This window comes from Hyalella azteca, unplaced genomic scaffold (genome assembly GCF_000764305.2).
Source record: "Hyalella azteca isolate HAZT.00-mixed unplaced genomic scaffold, Hazt_2.0.2 contig10100, whole genome shotgun sequence".
In the NCBI taxonomy this organism is placed as follows: Eukaryota; Metazoa; Arthropoda; class Malacostraca; order Amphipoda; family Hyalellidae; genus Hyalella; species Hyalella azteca.
The window spans coordinates 44966-69388 of record NW_025940149.1 but is presented as its reverse complement, the minus strand read 5'-3'; the positions used below and the strand labels follow the sequence as shown (position 1 = coordinate 69388).

At 40.1% G+C, this 24423-nt stretch overlaps 1 protein-coding gene across 1 annotated transcript in view; it reads left to right on the top strand.

Moving 5' to 3' along the window:
- The window catches only part of LOC108679890, a 34883-nt gene extending 13509 nt beyond the window's left edge, over positions 1–21374 (top strand). The window contains exons 2-5 of the mRNA XM_018168632.2: positions 6451–7015; positions 18724–18820; positions 19093–19121; positions 19618–21374. Of these exons, the coding sequence (XP_018024121.1) occupies positions 6451–7015; positions 18724–18820; positions 19093–19121; positions 19618–20522 (1596 nt within the window). The 3' untranslated portion in view covers positions 20523–21374. The remainder of the gene's footprint in view (positions 1–6450; positions 7016–18723; positions 18821–19092; positions 19122–19617) is intronic.
- The last annotated feature ends 3049 nt before the right edge of the window (positions 21375–24423 follow it).

Genomic DNA, 24423 nt, shown 5'->3' with positions numbered 1-24423 from the left:
GACTAAGACAGAGCCGGCGGCTAGGACAGGCCGCTCGACTTCATTTGAATTTTTGTTTGAGTGTTGCAGAGGCCGGCGGCTTGACAGCCACAGACGTAATTATTACCTTCTTGAGGGCTGTCTCTTATACACATCTAGATGTGTATAAGAGACAGGGTTTAGTGAACTGCATCGTAGTCTCTGCTCCAAGGAGGCAGAGTTAGATCTCTGCTTCACTGCTCCAGAGGGCAGCATTTCGATCAGTGCTCCCGAGGGCGCACACACATTAATCATTGATCTCAACTGGCTGGATTTATTGCCTTGGATTACTGCTGCAACGTTCGCTCAGCTGCCGCCCTCTGGCAGAACCACTGACAATGATAGTAATATTCCCTATAGAAAATACAATGATTTATGAATCGCTGACCGCAGATTAGCCGCGGTTTTTTCCTGATGGTGCACCCAGAATTCTCACAGCACATCCACATCACTGGATCCATCATCTAAATATATATTTTTAAATTCTGTATTGGATGTCATTTCAATATTTAGTTAAGTTGAATGAAGTATATCTTATTCCCTCAATTGAAAGAGCATTTATTAAATGCGTTTGCAATGCTTAACAAGTTCGCTCGTTTTGTTGCCTCAAATCATAATGCGCCTTGCCATTAATATCTAAATATATTCTTCGCATTTAATATTTGCAATCAGTATAATGTTTTTTGTCCATTTAATTGATACAGATAAATATTGAAAACCATTCATCTGTATTTCCGTCGCTGTATACTACGTGAGAGACGTGGCTGATCCCAAATTCCTGCCTTCCAAGAACGTAATTGAAGAATCTCTGTTTATATTCGAGTATTCGACGAATCGAAATAACTTTGGTCCTGAAGAATGTTTTTTCGCCTCTTAATCTTGGCTGTCAGAACACAGAATTTATGTTTTTGTGTTTTTTACAACTAATTGTATTATCATATAATATATTTTATAAGATAGATGATCACTATTTTATCATATTTTTGTTGCATTCATTCTTTATAATCCTTTCGATAACCTATGACTTATGTGCATGCAAAAACTTCTTATTGTTTTCTATCTCGCAATATGAATTGAATCCAATATAAGTTAATTAAACCCATACCTTTTCTAGGACTCCGTCACCAAGTGATAGATTTTTCGCATATATATCAATTAATGTGAAGCTTTTTAGCGTATTTTCTCATTTATGAAAAAAAAATGCACTATTGTGCTCGCCATGTCCGTCTGTCCGTCCGTCTGTTCGTCTGTCTGTTCGTCTGTCTGTCCGTGACTTCACGTTTACGTCGACGAGAAAATGCGCTCTCTGTCACTCACTGCAGTGAGTACCGAGTTATATTTTTTTATATTATTAGGAGCAGTTATTTGAACTACTTGGAACTCAAGAATGTAATTCTCACGAAACTCCAGACAAACCAGACTTATAGTACTATGAGCTATGCTGCAAAAGTGTTTCCCGCCGTGATATATGAGACTAGTAGTATAGATAATAGGTGTACCGTCACACTTTGCATAAACAGCTTAAATCATAGGTAGGCTTAGCATACAAGAGGCAGTCGATGGTTCAGGTGGCCTGTTCTCGGAACAAACAGTAGAGGCGACAATTACGAAGCCTCGACCCTCTTTATTGCTTTCCTCTTGCTCCTGCAGCCCTCCAGGAGTATGGCGGACAAAACAGCTGCGGCCAATAAACGCTGGACTGTAAACCAGCTCGTCTATAGCGGGGCTAACGTGAGCAATACTAACGGGAGTATATATAGGTGCACGCAATTCTGTCTGTGCAATGTTTACTTTAACGATTTTTTCTTGCTGGAAATTTTGAGCTGTTTGTATTAAATTTCATTGTATTTATGAAGTTTCTAGAAAAAATATTTTTCGTTTTGTACTTGGTATAAATTACGATCATGAAGATCCATCATATATCCGTGGCGTCCATCAGGGAGCCCTGGATTAGTTCATATTTTCCAGGATGATCAGGCACGGACGGACAGCGTTGCGAACGGCAGCTCTGGGGCTGGAGTGTCGAGTCAGGTCAGAATGCCAAGCGAATCACATGAAGAATGTGATGAACTCAGACGCGCTTAATGAGGAACGCTCGTAATTTTGCTCTTCTCTTTGCTTACTGTTCATTATAAGCTTGCTGGTCAGAGAGCCAATGCTGTTATCCTGAACATGAGTCTGCTTAATTCCTACACGTCATCGTAGAGTCAGAAACATTAAGTATATAGCCAGCCTCCAATACTTATTAAATGAACTCTGATAATGCGTACGCGATCAGTGGTGTTAAAATTTATAGTATACTAGCGTTGTACACTTGTCGTCTCGTGTTAGGAGGTGAAGATGACGCTCAATAGCTTGATCATAATTATTATTACATTAACCTTCCTGTGTGAAGACCACCTGCTCAAACCGTATTACTACTTGTGTTAAATCTTACTTTTCCGTAACTCAATTCGAGTTTGTGCGGGTGTGTTTTCATTTCTTTTTGTTCCATTTAAATGCGTGTTAGCGACTCTGTGTTCGCTCGTTTAAGATCTTGTACAGGCTTCACGCCAGGGTTTGAAATCCGTGGGGTTGTTAATTGACTCCTTGGAGCTTCAGAGTTTAATTTATTTTTGTCACTCAACCTCAGCGCTGTGAATTAACTTGCATGCGCTTAACTCTACTTTAGTTACACTCGCTATCCTGTTTTATCTATTTCTTTGATATAGTTCGCTCTGCATACTTCTCTACACTTTGTCTAGGGTTTCTCATTGGAAACAAATAGGTTAGTTAATTTGATTATTGTTCTGATTATATATTTGCTCATAATTTACTGAAACATTTTATGTTACACCTCGAATCAATTATATGATGGGTGCTAAACTGCTTATCTGTCTAATGCAGATAAGAATCCAGCCAACCACTGCTACTTTCCTACTTTCAAATTGGTCTTCAACCCTGAAGCTTCTGTTTATTTGACCAGACCCTTAATTGTTACGTTCTGTTGCCACCGGCAATATGGTGAGGATTGCATGGAGTCTGTATAGACGTTCAAACTGTATCTCTATAGACGTTCTGTATAGACGTTCAAACTATATCTGTATACAGATATCTGTATAGACCTTCAAATCTGAAAAAGGGACTCATTCCATTGAATTTAAATAGTGTGATCCTAGATTCCTAATTATCGATCCAATACAGATATCTGTGTATTATACTACAGTGAGTTCCACATCGCGCTTATATCGTTTACCCTGGCTTCGTTCGGTGAACCACTTCATTTTGCTGAACCACTTCAAAAAGTTTCAACGGTTTCATTGTTCTTTACTTTCCTACTGTGCTGCAATTCGTGTGTTCTGTGCTATTCTTCGTGTGTTTTCTGCTGTGTGTTCTGAACTTTGCTATTGTCATAAGATTACTCCTGTTCTGGACTCTTTGCTGTGTTGATGGAAATCACTAAAATTCGAGTGCAAAATTCATCTCAAGGATTGTCATCCAGTTGTAATTGATAGGCGGCAGCTGAGAGAGTCTCGCTATCATTTGGAATGGAAGCAAGCGAACGGACAAACAGGCGGAAGACTAGGCAGGGGGGCAGACTAGGCAAGCGGGCAGACTAGGCAGGCGGGCAGACTAGGCAGGCATTCAGACTAGGCAAGCGGGCAGACTAGGCAGGCGGGCAGTCTAGGCAGGCGGATAGGCTTAGCATACAAGAGGCAGTCGATGGTTCAGGTGGCCTGTTCTCGGAACAAACAGTAGAGGCGACAATTACGAAGCCTCGACCCTCTTTATTGCTTTCCTCTTGCTCCTGCAGCCCTCCAGGAGTATGGCGGACAAAACAGCTGCGGCCAATAAACGCTGGACTGTAAACCAGCTCGTCTATAGCGGGGCTAACGTGAGCAATACTAACGGGAGTATATATAGGTGCACGCAATTCTGTCTGTGCAATGTTTACTTTAACGATTTTTTCTTGCTGGAAATTTTGAGCTGTTTGTATTAAATTTCATTGTATTTATGAAGTTTCTAGAAAAAATATTTTTCGTTTTGTACTTGGTATAAATTACGATCATGNCACAGAACGGCATAGGACACGCCGTGTTTTTGGAGGCGTGAGAACACTTGACTCTGATGAGGACAACTTCTCCTGTCTCTTATACACATCTCAAGCACTTCTACTTTCAAATCGGTCTTCAACCCAGCAACTTCTGTTTATTTGACCATACCTTTAATTGTTATGTTCTGTTGCCACCGGCAATATAGTGAGATGAGAGAGAGAGAGACGTTCAAACCTGACAAAGGGACTCTTTCCTTTGAATTTAAATATTGTGATCCTTAACTCCTAATTTTCGAACCAAAACTGAAATCTGTGTATTATACTACAGTGAGTTACACATCGTGCTTATCCTTTACTCCTGGCTTCGTTCTATGAAGCACTTCATTTTGCTGAACCAATTCAAAAAGTTTCAACGGTTTCATTGTTCTTTAATTTCCAACTGTGCTGCAATTCGTGTGTTCTGTGCTATTCTTCGTGTGTTTTCTGCTGTGTGTTCTGAACTTTGCTATTGTCATAAGATTACTCCTGTTCTGGACTCTTTGCTGAAAGAGGATTAAAGATTTAGATTGTAATTAAACTTGCTGATGTAACTGATATTTTTGTAAGAACCATTAGTTAGTTTTATAAAAGTCTGATGTTGTGAAGTAAGAATCTTTCTGAAAGACAAGCTCTTTATTTTTTACAAGTTTTCAACTTTTGCGTTTTTTTATGTAAACAGAGAGATTAAAATAACGTTTTATTATTTCCTATTAAGTACACATATACATGAGATTTGGATGCGGCAATGAATTAACGTTGTTTGGGGTCTACCCTTCGCTAGCATTGCGTTCGATTTTTCCAATAACATAATAAATATAGCTTACCGAACGTCATCAGACTTGCATTGATTATTTGTATCCGAGAAGTACACCTAATTCCTTTCTTTAAATTTTTATATTCCTAAATGCCAGAAAAGAATTTTGTTCGAAAACGTCGATTTAATTTTCATTGAATTTCAACTCACCGAAGTTACACAGCTATAAGACTTATGACTGGAAAGCACCCACTTCTTCAACTAGGCTGCAGTACAGACAATACAGGCTGTGTAAGCTGCATTGTATGCTGTGTAGGTTGCAGTCAGTGCAGGCGATATAGGCTGTTTAGGCTGCAGTACAGGCTGTGTAGGCGCAGTATAGGCTGTCTAGGCCTATACTGCCTAGGCTGTTACGTAGGCTGCAATATAGGCTGTGCATGTGTACGACAATGTAGGTGGTTTATACGACATTATGGGCTGTATAGACTGCAGTATAGGCTGTCTGGGCTGCATTATAGGCTGTGTGCACGGCAATATAGGAGGTTTATATGACATTATGGGCTGTGGAGGCTGCAGTATATATAGGCTGTGTTCACTGTACTGCTGAATAGCCTCTCCATAGAAAGCCTAACGAGGAGGCTGAGCCGCGAAGATAATCACCGTCGCCCAATAATCAAGAGTGAACGGCCTGACTCACCACATGACAGTTACTGAGCGCCTGAGGCGGGCACGGTGCCCAGACTCACCACATGACAGTTACTGAGCTCCTGAGGCGGGCACGGTGCTCAGACTCATCACATGTCCGAAGCGTGAAGTGCAGGTGTCAGTGGCTTGTTATTTAGTTGCCGCGGCAACAATTATCTTCGTAATTAGCGTTCCTGTTCAGGAGTCAACATGGGGTTTGGCTATACGTAATTCTCAGCGATTACGGTGAGAGCGATTAAAAGGCTCACTCAAAGAATTATGATACGTTAATGTGAGAGAATCTGACAAAACAAGCTCGTTTAGTTCATTATTTTATCCGTTACGAATCCATGTGATTGACCGAAACGAAATACGCTCGCAATTCGTTATCTTAAAACTGAAAGAGCCTAGGATGAAATAAGTTTCAATTGCCATCTTGTTACGCTTTCTATGAAGGACATAAAAAATACGCTGATGAAGTTGACTGTCTCTCGTTCAGTGCGAGAAGCATAGACAAAATGTGCAAATTTCTCTAAATTCTTAGGGTAACTGAGAGGGACCGAGACTAAACAATATTATATCGTAGAATATCTCACCCTTACTTCGGTAGGCTGGGACCTATAGCCGAGGCAGAGACAGACATTATTACATCTGTGAATATCTAACCCTCTTGATTCTAACTCTAAGTAACAGAACTTTTATCCTTCAAATCGATTATTTTCTAGCGGTAATTGTACGATAGCTTATAAATGTTGGCCATGTAATGCTTACCGGCAAGAAAAGAAAAATGGGGTCGAATAGTTTATAATCTTCAACTCATTGGTGCTTTCTTTTTCGAAAACATCAATGATACGTTCTAGTTTACGATCATCGTTTTAATCCCTCACATGGTAAATATAACTTGCTCTCTATTTCTTTGCAGGGCCTTGGGTTTTTATTGCTGTTCCCGCTGAGTTGGTGCTCCGTGTGGACTTCAAATCCCCGCATGGCTCCTCAATCCGCCGTCCCCCCAACTGGGGGCGGGGGCAGCGAGTTCTTACATCTTCTGGCCAGTTCTGAGGACCGTCTAAGCAGCGCTGCAATTTACCAGCATGGCGACACAGAACGGCATAGGACACGCCGTGTTTTTGGAGGCGTGAGAACACTTGACTCTGATGAGGACAACTTCTCTGTCACCGAGAAGTTCCCTGCGCCTGTCACTCTATCCCGCGACCACGTCACAGTTGATGACGTAGCTGAAGACTATGCCCTCAATGACGAAGATGACCAATGCTGGGAAGACATCTGTAGTGAAGGCTTTTCGCCCCCACCTCGCCCCCCGGATTTTTTCTTACCCCCTCCCCCCTTGCCCCCTTTCCTGCCCGGGCTGGTCCGACTGGCCGCCGAGACACAACAACGCGGACCGGACGACTCGGGCCCGGGCTGCGGGCTGTGCCATTGGGCCATCTACGGCAACTCATCGTCCACCCTCTTGGACCAGCAAAATCGTTAGTAAATCTCAGTTATATTTGTTTTATGGGCAAAATTAGCTATTGACATTGTAACACAAAGCTAAGTCCTTTAACATTTATGTATACTTTGACGTACAAGTGATTCTAAAACTGTACAGTTGCAATTTATTGCAGACGAAGCCATGAATTGCTTTCGTTCAAAACCGTGACATCACATTCTCCTTGATAATCTTTTGTAAGCTCTTCACCACCCAACACCCCAAGTTTATTTAAAAGGGCAATTTTAATTTCCGTGTTCATTAGCTTCACGTTGCCAGCAAACTGTCGGGTTTGTTCGAGCATCCGGCACTCTTAATTCCATCGTAAGCGTTTCAATTTCCGCAGAGTTAACCTAAGTCTCCGGATTACAGATCGAGTGCTCATATCTGGCGTGCAGCAGCCGCTGAACATAATTTAAAAATCCGATAATGCGCGAACAATTTTATTTCCGAGCGTTGGTAGAGAGCCAGCAGAGCGATGGCAAACATCATGGCTGTTCATGAACGAATAAATATTTCCAAGTCCCACGATCCCATTGAAATCATATGAATATTTGAAGCTCTTATTAGCTAAAATCACCAAATAATTGTGACATTTCTCACATAGTAAGCGATGGTTTTAACAATTATGGTTCTTGCTTATATCAACATTTTATTTTATGTCCTATTCTGCTGAAGTTTGAATTTCACAACTAACTGCGGAAACTCCAAAATTACACGGGCTCCTGAAAGGCAGCAATATGTACAGCATGTGCCTGCAACATCACTTGAAAAATTATATTAATTCAGCAGTAATTCCTAGACTGTCTGTTCATCAGTTCCTAGCTGCTCGTGAAAAAGAAAATGTAATGATGAAAATGCAATCACAATGTTGATTTTTCTTGCCCTATGCAGCACCGGTTGCTCGCGCTCCTCTCGTATGCGCCGAGCATACCTGCTGTTTTATTGCAATAAGTTTACATGCCCGCCTTTTGGGATTTTTTCCCAAGCAAAATGAAGCCCAACAATTTTCCAAGCAAAATGAAGCTGATTCGTTGGACGCATTCAGTGTCGTATTTTATTTGTGTTGCTAAACTTTTTTCTTATTCGTCTTAAAAAATATTTCCAGTCGTCTTAAAAAATATTTCTTTGATTTTGCCCTTAATTTTTCGAATTTGATGTATTTATTTCGATTCGTCATGCGATAAAGCAGACTTTACTCTTTGACAGCACCGAGTCCACGCAGTTCCCGCATGACAGTTCCGGCTGACAGCGCAGTCAACATGTCGCTGATATTCGCTGACGACACTGCAAGCTGTCGGATCTTTGCCGCGTCACTTTCGCAGCATCCCGGCAGCGTATCTAATAAAGCTTCCTCGGTAGTTCCCTCGCTGTCGTCACGGCGTCAAATTGCCTTTGGCCGGCCCAGCCATGGGCTCCAGCTTCTTCCTGTGCCTCGGACGCGCGCAAAAGAAAATTTCGACACATTTCCGGCCATATTTTGGTGACGTGCGTGTGACAGTTGCGGGCGCTGAGACGCTGAGCGAACGCTTGTGTTGAGCCGCTCGTTGGGAGAGCTTTGTCGTGCTCCCGCGAAGGAACGACGGGCGAATTATCGGTCTAGAATTTTTAAATTTAGCTACGCATCCGCGTCAAAAATTTACGAAGAGGGTAAGTGAAAATTTCTATTTTTGAGTGTAATTTGAACCATGAAAAGAATGATAGTGTATTGCCTCTATATTTCCCTACCAAGTCCCCGCAAAGAATTATAAAACGTGCAATCAATAGAGACGATAATAAAAATCTAAAATTTATACCTTGCACCAAAATACCAAGCGCACGTGCATCTTGATCAAGATTTTTTCGTGCTGCCTATCAAAGTAAATTATAAACGATATGCTCCCGAGAGCGAAAGAATTCACTTTAAATTATGTTTAATTACTTACAAATGAATAATCAGTCACATATTTAGCTTCACTCCTGCCGTTTAATCTGCTATTCGAAAGAAAAAATCGAAAAATATCTCATTAGCTAATATGACTAATTAATTTATTAGTCCAAAAGTGGCTACTTCTGTAGAAATGCTCGAAATTTTCAGCGCTAATTTATATCACTAAGTAAATAGAAGTGTCAATCAAAAAGTTCTAGAAGCATTATTGAAAAGCATTGTTTTCCTAACTAGGGATTCTCCAAGTCAAGCCCAATTCTACACAGAACCTGAGTATTCTATTCAAATCCAAACAAGTTAGTTCCGTCATCATTAAACATATTACTAAATTTAGCCCTTTATATGACTATATAAAAAGTATGACGATGGTTTTCAATCATATCAGCTTCATTAATTACATGATTTTGTATGGCTACCGAAATGTTTGCATGGCGCCAGCTTCCTGCATCCCATAAACTCCCGGCGTGCTGAGCTCGACTGTCTCTCGCATCCGCAAAGAAGATAATTTATTCATCGTAATGGCAGATAGCCAGCCAAGGCGGACTTCCTCGCATGAGTGTTATACTTTGCAGCAAAAAAATGGAAACTGAGCCGAAGAAAAAAAAGCTCTTTATGAAGAAAGAGTGGCTGTCGTGCGCTGCTTTGAGCAGCCGACATGGCGTCGGCACCCTCGCACTCTTGACACAACAGGCAGGGAGGGAATCTTCCCCTCTTACATAATGCGTTCTAGAGTTTGCGCTCGGCTTTGCTGTCAAAAATGTTAACGCTTCTCGAGATGCGGAAATCGTGAAGATAAAATATCTAGATTTGCTTAGCATCGAACGCTTTCTCGCCAACAGCAACAGCCACGGCGTCTCGAACTGACAAGGCTGAGCATAGTTCTCTTACATGATTGATGATTAAAGCTATTAAGTCCATTTGGGGGTCAAATTTGTCACCTGCGCATTATCGAAGCCATTTTTTTGCAATAGATATCTCTGAGTTTTCAGTTATTCGGTCATGCGAGATTAATTTAAAATTCAATTTAAAACCGTTATTATACAAGTAATTAAGATTGATTAGTCCAAACACATCTGCAGTGTTGAAAACAATTTAATGAAAAAATTCTTCGATTAGCTGTTAATGTGATTAGAAAACAATCAATCTCATATTGGGTGACTGAAAAATACTCAATCATTAATGACGTCGCCACCGTACTCAGTTCTATGGCCATGTTAGATCGATAGATTCGAATTTTGTTGGTTTAATTAATAAATCTCATAATATTGCACCGAGAGTATTTCCCTTACGTTGTCCATCGACAATCACTTTTTCACTAATATATTTACCTCAAATCATAACTGAACCGAACTTCAAATTACGATTTTCAGACCGTCAACACCTCGTGCGAACATTTTTACTCTCGTCAAATAAAGTTTTAATTATTTAAATTAGCAGCAAAAAACCCTGCTTGCATGGTGTCTGGCACCAGACCCACTCGCCTGGTGAGACGGCGGTAGCAGCGAGACCATCGTGTCCTATGGTTTATGGTCGTATGACAACGCGAGGGAGGGCAATAAGTAAGGAGCTGGTTTATGGTTTATGGTCGTATAGCCACAGCGAGGGAGGGTAATAAGTATGGAGCTGGTTTATGATTTATGGTCGTATGGCAACAGCGAGGGAGGGCACTAAGTAAAGAGCTGGTTTATGGTTTATGGTCGTATGGCAACAGCGAGGGAGGGCACTAAGTATGGAGCTGGTTTATGGTTTATGGTCGTATGGCACAGCAACGGAGGGCAATAAGTAAGGAGCTGATTTATGGTTTATGGTCGTATAGCCACAGCGAGGGAGGGTAATAAGTAAGGAGCTGGTTTATGGTCGTATGGCATAGCAACGGAGGGCAATAAGTAAGGAGCTGATTTATGGTTTATGGTCGTATAGCCACAGCAAGGGAGGGTAATAAGTAAGGTGCTGGTGTTATGGTTGTACGGCACAGGGAGGGCAATAAGTAAGGAGCTGGGTTTATGGTTTATGGTTGAACTGCCACAGCGAGAGCAATAAGTATGAAGCGCACGCTTGTTATGAACGTTATCCTCAGAGTGCTGCGTGGCATGAGGCTCGATCTGTGCGACTGTTGTGGCGCCTTCAGATTGGTGTGCATTATAAGTTGTGCGGCAGCTCCTCTGCTAACTACTTTGCGCTGGTTTAGGGCAGCTATAGGAGACTATACGAAGTTAGTAATAAAATGGTTAGTAATAAAATATGTCAATCAAAACAGTACCTTTGATGCTCTTCAATGAAGGGGATGGTTTTCACATTAGTATCCTTGAATTACACTCTATGCATTATTTTTACAATGAAAACTTTTGTTTCCATGCGGATCTTCTCGAGATTCTCAGAAATTGAAAATCTCTATACAGCCGGTAACCTTTTACGTGTCGGTAAACGTGTTTTCGTTCGTTAATTATCGAGGAACTCATTGTGTTGAAGATAGAAGCGTTCGACACCACTCTCTTAAAGACAAGATGACAGAGTGCAGTCCTGCAGCTGTGATGCTTCCCTCACTCCTGCCCTCTCTTGAGGGTTCTCTTGTTCCCCTCACACGGCCCACGGGGCACATCATCCCCTCACTTCTCTATCTCGTCGACGTTTGTTTATTACACAGCATCAGGACGTCTGTAGTCACTTGAAGCTGTAGCAGATAATGGATCATCTGCACTCCTGCACCGCTACAAGACTGCGCATTAAAATGTCTGTGCTTAATTTAAGACGAGCTAGCGTTTAATTAAGTAATCAGAAATATGTGATGTGAGCTTTATTACCAAAAAATGCTTTCAATCGATAAGTTGATGACACTTTATGTGATCTATTCGTTTTTCACCTTAAATAATTTACTCTTCAAGCATCATCTGAAATTTATTGCTACTTAACTTATTCATTTTTGTGATTTCAGCGCCAGCAACATGCTACAGAGAAGACTTTATTTACGGCTAAATATACATTAATTTTTCATTGCATTTCGTAAATGCAAAGTTTTTGTAGCACATCCAAATATTAGACGGTACACAGTAAATGTACAGCAATCCCTCTCATGATAAGTTCCTGGCCTGCTGCAAATGAAGTACAAAAGCGACGGGTGACAATTAAGCGCCCCCTGCGGCCGAGAGTTGCACGGCAGGACGAGTGTTAGCTTCTCCCCTGAGGAAGTGTTGCAAGTTGCAGCAGTGCTGAGAAGATGCCGGTGCTGCATGTTGTAAGCCAAACTCGAAGCGACTCATTAAGAGCTTTAATCCACCCGAACGCAATATTCTGAAATAAGATAACGCTTCTATAGAAAATACAAAGAACGAAATATCTGGGTATATTCATCCGTGAAATGTCACACGTAAAGAGGCAAATTGCTGGACACTCAAAGAGAATGAGAATAGTAGTTAACAATGCAAGAGTCGAGCCAGTTCTGCCGATAGTCAATACTTTTCGATCAAAGCAACTTACTGGCATTCACTACGGTACGGAATACTATGTACATATGAAGACAACCCTAGAAACTTCACGACACTGCACTGTTGCAGCTATTGCTTCAGTGCTGCAGCTATTGCTTCAGTGCTGCAGCTGGTGCTGCTGCTGCACTGCTGCAGCTATTGCTTCAGTGCTGCAGCTGGTGCTGCTGCTGCACTGCTGCAGCTATTGCTTCAGTGCTGCTGCTGCTGGTGCTGCGGAGCTACAGCTAATAATGAAGCTTAATAATAATGATGAATAATAATCGAGTCTACGTACTGTCCCAATATACCCCCAGTGAAACGGCGTATATTGCGACCATTTTTTGCGATTTGGTTATAGCAAAAAAAATCTATTAAATATACCAAATGAAAAACTTTTATTGGCAAAAGAATTACCGTGTTTTTNATGCTGAATGATAATCAAATCTACGTACTGCCCGAATATACTCACTCCCAGCGAAACGGCGTATTTTGCGACTATTTTTTACGATTTGGTTATAGCAAAAAAATCTTTTAAATAATATAAGTGAAAAACCTCTGTTGACAAAAGATCGAACTACCGTGTTTTTCCACGCAGCGAATCGAAATTTCCAGTTTGTTTCATCTGCTTTCCATGGCTCACCTACACGCAGGGTTCTTGACATTGCGGGGGTTATGAAGTAATAATATAGTAAAAAAAGAAAATTCGTCAGATAAAAATCTATTTTACATCCTCTCAGTGAATGGCACTTAATTGAAGTACCAACCTCTCCTGTCAGCTAACGAAGCTATGATAGCGAGGAATTTTTTCGCCTCTTAATCTTGGCTGTCACGAACACATGCAGTGTACTAGAATGGAATTTATGTTTTTTGTGTTTTTTACAACTAATTGTATTATCATATAATATATATAATAAGATAGATGACACTATTTTATCATATTTTTGTTGTATTTCATTCTTTATAATCCTTTCGATAACCTATGACTTATGTGCATGCAAAAACTTCTTATTGTTTTCTATCTCGCAATTTGAATTGAATCCAGTACAAGTTAATTAAACCCCCTAACTTTTTTCGAACTCCGTCTCAAAGTGCTAGATTTTTAATTTTTGCATATTTATCAATTAATGAAAAGCTTTATTTTAAAAATATTATTAGGAGGAGTTATTTGAACTGCTTGGAACTCAAGAATGTAATTCTTACGAAACTCCAGACAAACCAGACTAGGTACTATATGTGCTATGCTGAAAAAGTGTTTCCCGCCGTGATATATGACACCTTAGCTAAATTGGCAATTTCCGTTTAAGATACTTTCATGTTTTTTTGTGGAAAAAATATAGTGAAGTCGGTGAAAATCTCATACGGTCTTTCAGACTCAAGCCACAGGATTATTTATCGTAGAGCGGTCAAGAATTATTTTTATTTATAGAAATTTATAATTTTCGCAACGTCCCCTAATCGCAGGATTATTTTCTACAAAGAGACGAGTCTGTTTGATCTTCTGTCGAGTCTGTCGGACCCTGAGTCTGTCAAATCTTCTGTCGGAGACGAGTCTGTCGGACCCTCAGAGATCTTCTAAATTGGAACTAAGTGTCTTTTTCTTACGAGCTTTCGAAGACTGGTGGGCAAAAGAGGGAAAGTCTCCGAGCATTATGTGTTTCTATGGCTCCAAATGAAGCGATTATTACGAGTGAAGGGCCCTTGAGAAACGCTCGACCGAAGCTTTCTGGAGATCAAGACATTATAATGCTTCGTTGGGCCCGCGGCAAGAAATCTCCAGGTATTAAAATTAAAGTGCGTCCAGAGATCAGATCAGTAGTACGTTGATCAAGTGAGGTTTGAAGTGCACTGGCTCTGGCTGCCGCAATGCATTTAATTTTGACTCATTGATAGTCAGGTTTAGAATTTTTTGTGGTTATGCATGCGTTCAAGTTTTGTTTTATTGTCAGTGAAACATTGACGGCTGATCTTACGTCGGCCAATCATTATTATTGTTTGGCAGTACGGTGAAAACTGGAGTTCACTCTCAATATTTACAAGCTTGAGATCGTCAAGTTTGATCTGCAAAAATGAAATAAATTACTGTTCGTACTTATTTTAGTGAATAATTTGCATTAGCTATCAAGCTAACTAACTAAGTTGAAAGTTGAGTTAAAATTTAGTCACAAATGTCATCATTTAAAAGTTTCTCAATTCGTACTCTTAATAATGAGTTTGAATAAAATTATTAGATACTGAGAGTGTACTCTAGTGACCTTTTTATCATTTGTTGAGCCGATCTTTGCAGTGGCTAGAAATTAGCGGGATATCTCCCCGAGAATTCTCTGTATTCTTATTGAAAGCTTCTTGTGTAAATTAGAGTCGATTGTGGTGAAGCCTACATGGATGGGCTGTATTTCACCTGTTATCTGAGCCTTCAATTACCTCAGTAGCCTCTTGTGGCGAGGCTTACGCTTATAGCGACAAAATCGCGACGTTAGACGATAACGTGGCTGGCTTCTGACGCGAGATCAGACGACGAAGAACTAGAGTTAATGTCGGGACCGCGACTAGAATAGCTAGTGCACAACTACCATAAGGGAGACAAATATGCCTTAGAGTTGCTCCACTTTGGCAATGTTGACTCGTTTTTTAAGGGACAAGGGGCTGGCAAATGGTGTGAGAGAGACATTACTGATAAGCTTTATTGGCCCGGACTGCTAGCTGAGCCTCGCATAATCGCGTCTCCTTTGTCTTGCTATTTACGGCCTCCTTGTCTTACGGAGGCTTAGCTTTTTCCCAACCTTAAATATCGTGTACTTGGTGAAAAAAGGTTGGTATTTTGTATTTTACTACAGCGTAAAGTAATGATAGCCTAAATTACAAATTTTACGCTGAGACAGATGAATAAACTCGCATTTTATGTCCTGCTCGAAAATGATAGCATCGGTGATCGTCGTAATGTCTCCTTGCAGGGTCTGTTCAAACGATAAAAAGCATTTAATACCTGTTCCTAATTTTCAGACCTTCACCTAAAACTTTCACAGTTAAGAGTTTAATTCTCACAGTCATTACTTTGTCACAGCCATTCTGTCATTATTCTGTTTGTTGAATTTCAGTATATTGTTTCATTCTGTAATGTCACCAGAATTTTTTTTAAAATGCTTCTCAAATGTTTGATTTAGTATATTATTAAATTCACTCACATATCTGTGTGTTTTGCGGCCACGGGCATAGTTTCGAAAAACAGCAGCAGTTATCTTAATACTGCGTCGATGCTGAATTTCAGTTTATTTTGTTTTCAGTGAGAACGATATTGATATTAAATGCTGAAATTAAAAGACTTCTCCTTTTCAATTGGTATTGAATACCCAATGAGAGAATTGAGCGGTAAAATTTTTATTAAACTGGACTTCAATATCACAGATTGAAAAATAGATACATGTAATTTTGAACTAATTGATACCATTAAGAAGTAACACATTGAAAGACTATAAAAAGATACGCTAGACGGATATAATTTGTCTGGCTTGCAGTTCACGGTTCGCATTTTCATGCTTTATTCAAGGCCTATAGAGCCACTCAAGGCCTGCCGGTAAGCGCATGTGGCCGCTGCCGCAGTAATTGCCTTTATTGGGGTTTGCTAAAATGACCGCGTTTCGTTGGGGAGCTCAGCGGTGCGCGCGGCGAATGCTTGATGAGTCGCGTTCGCTGTCTGGCCTGACAAGTGCGTGAGCGTAGTTACGGTGTCTGGCCTGACAAGTGCGTGAGCGTAGTTACGGTGTCTGACCTGGCATGTGCGTGATCGTAGTTACGGTGTTTAGTCTGACAAGTTGCAAATAAATTTTTGTCGTGCATTCAGGAGTAACTTTAAGTCACTCACCAGACATAAAATAAAAATATGAAGCATATTTAATTTGAATGTTACTTGTTTCTACTGCTCTGCTCATTGAATAACATAACGTACATCACATTTGAAAATGAGATTTTGTCATAAAATACCTGAAGCATCAATGACGTATTTTAAAGATAACAACGTACTTCATGCTCGCGATAAGACGGAGGAAAGTCAAAGGATTGAATGCGACTGCTGGCGGCTGGACGCTATAATTAGACTGCAGTATTTTGGTTCGCATGTTTGGAAAGCGGTAATTGTTCGAATATCATTAAGTTATTTATCCGGCAACGAAAAAATTATCTCCGCTAGAAATTGGACTATATTTTTCTTGCTTATAGGAAAAAATTGCCACAATTCATCCAAGGCTACCAGCAGTAACATATTTGAACTGCTTGCTTATTTCACCCACTTTCTTTGCTAAATTTTTATTCCGACATATTTTTTATTCTAAAACATGTATAAATGGAACACAGTCTAAACTTGACTTATCGCAAAGCAGTCCGCATGGCGAACATTTGCATATCGAAGCGTCCTCGCATGACGTGTTCTGCTTTATCAAGTGCGCCAAAAATGGCAGTCTAGCATCACTTTTAACTTATTTTCCCATAGATAATCATAACAAGTCAGCAGCTAAAAGTTCGATGGCGTCACCATTCAATCACTGGCTTTTATTTGTTTTTAGATGCCGAATTCGAAGATTTAATTGGCGTTTCTAGTAGGATTGAGCAACCAATTGATTTGGAACGCTGAACACTAAACTTTGTCCGCCCGATATGCCTTGCATAAACATGTTGTTCACTGTCCCCCGTTAGTTCATCTTCATGGACGGTAATTCTTCCATAATAGGCTGAAATAAATTATTTCACTAAGATTGAATTAATATTATTTTAAATGACTGTTAAATTACGTAGAAATTATAAATAAGACTCAAAATTCTAGAATTGTCTTTGGATTAATATTGAATAACATTTCAAGCTTTAATCGCATAATCGAGGTTAGCAGAGTTCTCTGACGTGCTCGAAGATACCAACCATATTTCACCCTCGCACGAGTAACTCCAGCGCACTAGCAGGCGCACTTTCAGAAATTATATTCGTTCTACAGAACACTTTCTCGGCGAGACAAGTTACGTTGCGATGACAGTGCCAGCGATTGCAATTGTCTCGCTCTCCGAAGAACGCAGCTTCTTGAGCGCAATAAATCTTAGACTGAGATCCAGAAAGGAGGCGAGGCGGTGCGTCTGATGAAGTAATTAGCGTTCAACGTCCTACGAATCAGTAAGGCATTCAAAGCGCTTCTGCTGCTGATGCCGTCGTCACTCCTTACCAAAGAAGAACAACTTAATTAGGGGGATTAATAGCGGTTGCCAAGTGCGCAGAATTGAATGGAGTGCGTGCCGTCCTCGGAGACTCTCTGCGCTCAGCGTACGTCGCCCTGGTGGACGATTCCTACAAACCGATTTCTTTGAGTTCGCTTCATCATTGCGGAGCCTGAGCCTAGTAATTCGCTGTTGGTTGGAGGAAGACTTATTCCCGCTGCCTATAGGCTAGAAAATGTGTTAATATGAAGCCATGGTAGACTGAGAGAGATAGTTTGACTTGATACTTGTAACTGCTGCTGAAACGAACACTTTCGAATGCTGCTCGAGTGATCCGAAAAGAGAGACGCTGCTTGCCGACAATAATATTAATTTCTTAAGATTATTATTCATTTGCTGAGAATATATTTCTAAGCCATCCGCTTTTAAAATTGCAAAAGCATTAGGTCAAATTAAATTTGATCATGTAGCTGATGTTGAAATTGATTTTATTTTAGAACTCATTTCTCGCCCGGTTTTCGGTCAAGTTTAGTTGAAAGGTGCACCTAATCAAACGCTAAGATGAACGGTATATGTATAATGTACATATAGCAAATTAAATAGAACGGTATTACTACATATTAAAAAGTTGAACGGTGCAATTAAATCTAACTAAGATTAACAGTATATTTAAATTATATAATCTACAGAAAATCATACATAACCTCAAACTCTGCTGACTGGAGTGCTTGTTGCTTCCACAGGTGGAGACGGGCGTTAATTAAAAACACTGTGTAATAAAACTAAACATAGTCAACATAGTAATTTCATTGAATTTATTCCAAGAATATTCTAGTCCCGTAAGATTGGGTGATGTAAATGAACTGAATCTTTAGTAAGTTTGTCGTTTGAATGTAGATAATCAATTGACGTATTTTCTGGAACTGAGCCTTTAGTAAGTTTGTCGTTTGAACGCAGATAATCAACGTATTTTCTTTCCCGCAGAGTGGGAGGTTGACTTGTTTCAGGTCGACTCCTCTAGGCTGGGAGCAGTCGTAAATAAATACCACCAACGAATTAAACAAAGTCTTCTTAACATATATCATAATGTGAAAAAAATTGATGGAAACATTTTTCTGTGGCGCAGAGTGGGAGGTGGGCATTGGTGGGCTGCTGGCGGGCGTGGCGGTGGGTTCAGCCCTCACCGGCGCCGTGCTCGCTGTCGTCCTCATCAGGTGCCGCAGGTCAGAATAATTCTGAAGTTAATGCTATTTGAATTGGTGGAATAATATTATATAATATTATATATTATATATAATATTATATAATATAATATGTAATATTGCTTTGAGAAGACTTATATTGCCTAATATCTTACTAGTACTGCATTGATGACACATCTATTACCTAATGTCTATGTTAAATTGTATTTATGTAGAAGTAAAATACGAAATTTACGATGGAAACATGAACACAAAATAGAGCTGTGATTGATCGCACGTAATTTTTGTCGCAGGGCACGGATGCTGTCACTCAAGTGCAAAGGTAAGAAAACGTTTATGTTCATAATGCGGAGCTTGTGCATTCTATGCCTTATTATACTTTTGAATTTATTAAATTAATTGAAATTTTACATTATTTGCCTATGCTAATGCTAAATATAGCTTAAATTTGTTCAAAAGTAACAAACGTGCTGTTTTTAATTTTACCTCTCCATATTATAACCTGTTTTTCCTGTGAGTTTAGATTTAAATTTGTTTCCATTTAGAGAAATAAATATATCCCATATAGGAGTCTCAATTATTCTGCGTTATAATGCAAAAACGCAGAACTGCGAACAAAGTCATAAACTAAATTGATGCATTTAAATTACCAAATATCAATGGACTAATTTCCTTGAGTTGTAGCTGTCTATTACGACAAGATGTTTAACTATTTCCCTTCTGAGTTTCGATCACTTATCTTAGATCGCTTTACGCCCCTTCTGAGTTCCGATAACTTATCTTAGATCGTTTTACTCTCCTTCCCTTCGGCCGCCCAGCGTCTGGGACGAGTGAAGCTGGAGGCTCGTGGGCCAAGCCGGGCGAGCGTCACGAGCCAGGGTCCGACAAATCGCTCACGGCGACTTCCTCGTCCGGCCTAGCGTGGCCGATGAAATTCTGGAGACGGAATTCCGCCCAAGAACAGCCACTTCGGCCAGCATCAACGTACAGCTCTGAGAACTCGTACTCTGAAGAGCCCTACATGAACCCAGAGGGGCAGAGTAGCCTCTACTCAGAGCTCGCCCTGGGTTTAAGTACCTACTCTAATATCACCGACCCCAGCTTACCTGAAAGAGACAACCGGACTGCACTGAAGAATGGCTATGAAAATGCGGGGTATTTACGCTCAGAGGGACTTCATGAGTTTCCAGGAGATTTGCCTTCATCTGTTGTTCCTGCAGAGTGCCACAGAAGAGGTTCTAGTATGAAGGTAGCTCCTCATATAAGACGACATAAATATTTATGTGAGCCTCGTCAGGTGGCCGCATGGCAAATGCCTGCCACTGTATCAGCAAGTGTAGCGCATTCAACTATTAAATTAAATGACCCTTACAGGGACATAATATCGATGTCTGCTGCTAGAGCCACGCTGGACACTGGCGACACAATTCCTAGTCCTCCTTATCCGTCCTGCCATGCTTGTCTTTCTGCTAACACCATGCCACTTCTTAGACATTCTTGCGAAGCCTCGCCTGTCCTATTGAATTCCAATAATTTAAATCTAATCCCATTGCTCTCCTATAATCGCCGTGCTCAGCCTGAGATCGATTTAGCCGCGAAGCTTCAGTCCACTTTACCAAGTTCCATCCAAGCATTAAACGGAACAAAAGAAATGTTCCGCAAAGGTCCTTTATTGCCCCAAACTTTAGCGGAAAACTCGTGTCCAACGTCAGAGTACGTGTAACTTCACTGTGTAACTCGTAGGTAGAGTAAAATACCAATGCGCTCAAGATACACAATTCCCTACCTTGTAGACACAGATGATGGTTTTTCAAATATTGTAGTATAAATAATTATTTCTTTGGCTTTTCATGCAAATCGCTCCAAATTTGAGCTTTATGTAGTCATGCAGATCACTAATTATAATAATTTGAATCATGATATGATCGCCCTGCCATTTATACGCTAAGCATTACTTAATATAATCTGACAGAATATTTCTAGGTAGACTAAAGAACGTAAGGAAACGGTGCTCTCGAGTGTGCAATGATTTTAGAGGAAACATTTGTTGTGTTTGAACACTTTTATTTTGTTTTTTCCATTATGTTAAGTACCGATACGTCTGAGTTATATTTGGCTGAGTGAAAACCTAAAGTCAGTTCATGCGCGTGAGGGTGGCGAGAAACTTTCATCATTGCTGGAACAAAGGATTTAAACCGAACCAAGCAGAGGTGAATATGCTTGATATTTTCACTATACGCTATTTGCGCCTTTTTAAGCCTAACTTTATTGGAACTTAAACTATGCCTACGAGAATTCTTGTTGCTCTGAACGAGTTCCCACTGAAGACTGTTCCCACTATTCGGACAACTTCTTTGTAGACCTTTTGACTGAATTCCTTACTCAACCTGATGTTTCAGAGCACTTCAGTAATTTATTTCCAGTAATTTATCATTTTCAACGATATAAGTGCATGATATTGTAAGAGTTATAAGTCGTCTTCTTCAATTCTCACCCCATGTCAACAATGAACCCTAGTCAAATTTAGCATTGGGAGAATAAAGTTCTCCTATCTTAATTAAACTTAAATTTGCAATTTTTTCTTTTATTCAAACCATATTAATAAAATAATTTTAGCAAATTCAAGCGGAAGTTTCAAGCATGAATCTTTCTAATTCTACAGATTCTAGAAATTTCAAATCTGATAAATCAATAAACGAATTGTTTATTATTCTTTTTGATTGCAGATGAATATATCTGATTAATTTCCGAAATCCTTATGTTTCGCCAAGCGACGCACAATAATAATAATATGGAAGCTAGAGATGCCCGAGGCAACTGACCATTGCGATGATATTACAGGCAATGCGAAAGCTTTGCTCGGACGATCAACTACACTGCCTTGGTACAACCGAGCCTTCAATGCTCAGCCTTATCGTGCGGGCGGCGCTGGGGCTTTCTCTTCGTTTGGCGAGGGCATTACTCGCTGTGCGAAAGCTCGGACGATCAACAACGGACGATCGTCCGAGCAAATGCTCGGACGATCAACTACACTGCCTTGGTACAACCGAGCCTTCAATGCTCAGCCTTATCGTGCGGGCGGCGCTGAGGCCTTCTCTTCGTATGTTAGGGCATCACTCGCTGCCGAAGTCATTGCCGTGATGTACACCGTAGATTTACTCTACCGGGAGATGCCATTTCCCGTCCACTACGGGAGCTGAATTTTGAGTGGACTGTGCCCACAATCCCGAAATTCAGAAGCTGTTGCTATTCACAATATGGTTCGAAATTTCAGCAATCTAATCGACAGTCGGAGATTGATCGCCAACAAGCCTACTAATATTTTTACTATGTATGTGAAGTTACATTCGCATATTCATTAAAAATGGGGCCTCAGAAATAAATTGGTTGCACGGTTTCTTAGCAATTTATCATTTCGAATATCTTCATTGTAGGGACGATGAACGATTTGATGATCAATCATGGACTACGTGAATTCTTGAGGATCAGAACGTCACTTTTCAACGATATTTGTGCACGATATTGTACAAGTTATTATAGTCGTCGTCTTCAATTCTTACCTTAATTATACAAACATGTCAACAATAATGAACCCTAGTCAAATTTAACATCGGGAGAATCGAGTTCTCTTATCTTAATTACATTTTATTTTTAAATGTTAACCTTCAAACGAAATCATTCACACACACTGGAGAAAAATTTCTACTGCTTTAATTAAATTTTTACCATTTAACTTAATAATATAAATATGATTCCAAAAACTGAAAATGAAATATTAAATGAACTGTAATCTTGATAAAATATAGTTAAAATCAACTGATTAGAAGCAACAGAGTTTCGTTGACTGTATTTTGTTGACTTTAACTTTCGTTGACGTTCATAATAGCCAACAAAACCGACAGTTACGAAAGAAGACACAATTCGTTTTTTTTTATCCATCAGCACATGACTTCTGCCTTTTGAAATATTAAAAACTAAATTGTAGGACTTGTCGCTCTGAAGCTGTCTCTATCCAATTAACTGATGCAATCTCAATAAAATTTCACGACAAATTTTCAAGAGAACTCGGTGCTCTTCCCTTTTGAAATAAAAAATAAAGCAACAAAAATTGAAGTTCGAAAAACTACTTTTGAAATTATAACTACAGTGACTTTTTCTATCCAATAAAAGTTGAACGAATGTAAAATATTTCAAAGATACTGTCGAACGCCAGAATATTTTAATCGTTCGTATGGTGACACAAGATTTTACAAATGCTAGGTTTATTCTCTAAAAAACCATAACATGGTCGAATAATTCGGCGGTCTGGATGTTTAACAAACTTACGCTCCTCGAAAAATTTCTAACCTCGTAGAATATTTTAATTCGTATGGTGACATGAGATCTTAAAAATGCGATTTTTTTAAACATAACATGGTCGAAGTATTCGGCTGTCTGGATGTTTAACAAAGTTACACTCCCCGAAAAATTTCTAACCTCGAACGACGCTTGGATCTACTCCCAAATTAAAGCCTTGATTTAAGAATTTGAGGGTAGTCCGAAAGAGGCTTCCGGCGAGAAATGTCTTTCCATGTTTCTCGATCAGCACATAAGTCAGGAGGCTCTCGGGGCAAAGCCTTCGCAGTTTCCGTCATTGCGAAGAGGAAAATTTCATCCGATCGTTAGCTCGTGAATGAGCTCGGAGCAGCGAGCATCTCAAGCGGCGCAGGGCTGCTGCGGGGAGAGCTGCTATGTAAGAACTGCAAAACTGCTCAGAGGGCAGATGAGCAGGAAGAATCTGGACGAGCAAGAAAATGCTGGATAGCAAGAAAATGCTGGACGAGCAAGAAAATGCTGGTAGCAAGAAGATGCTGAATGGGCAGGAAGAAGCTGGATGAGCAGGAAGAATCTGGATTAACAGGAAGAATCTGGATGAGCAGGAAGAATCTGGATTAACAGGAAAATACTGGATAGCAAGAAGATGCTGGAAGAGCAGGAAGATGTTAGATTGGCAGGAAGATGATGGTTGAGCAAGAAGAGGATGGATAAGCAGGAAGATGCTGGATTGGCAGAAAGATTTTGGATGAGTAAGAAGATGCTGAATGAGCAAGAAGATGCTGGGTGAGCAAGAAGATCTTGAATGAGCAGGAAGATACGTCATAAGCAGATAAATGTCAAGTGGCAGCAAATATTTCCTAAATATATAGGCAATTAGGCATATCAAGAGCCCGGTCAATTGCAATGTTAGCGTAATCACATATTATATTAATGATCAAGACAGAGACNAGCATACCAAGGTCAATTGCAATGTTAGCGTAATCTCATATAGTATTAATGATCAAGACAGAGCCTTTGATGTTATCCTAAAGAACCACTAAGCCGTAGATAATATCACTCTATACATATAAATCGTCACTAAATCTTTTAGGATCTAATTATGAATAAATCCATTGATAATCTGATCAAAGGCCCGTGAACGATTAGTACACATTTCACAGAACAGACCTTCTCAGCCCGTCCACATTACCCAGACAAAAATCTATTACAATCATCCTTCCCCGGAGTTTGTGTCCTTTTTAGCCGGTGATATAATTAAGTATGCTAATGGAGCAATTTTAATGTCGCTTAGCGAGACAAAAGAGACA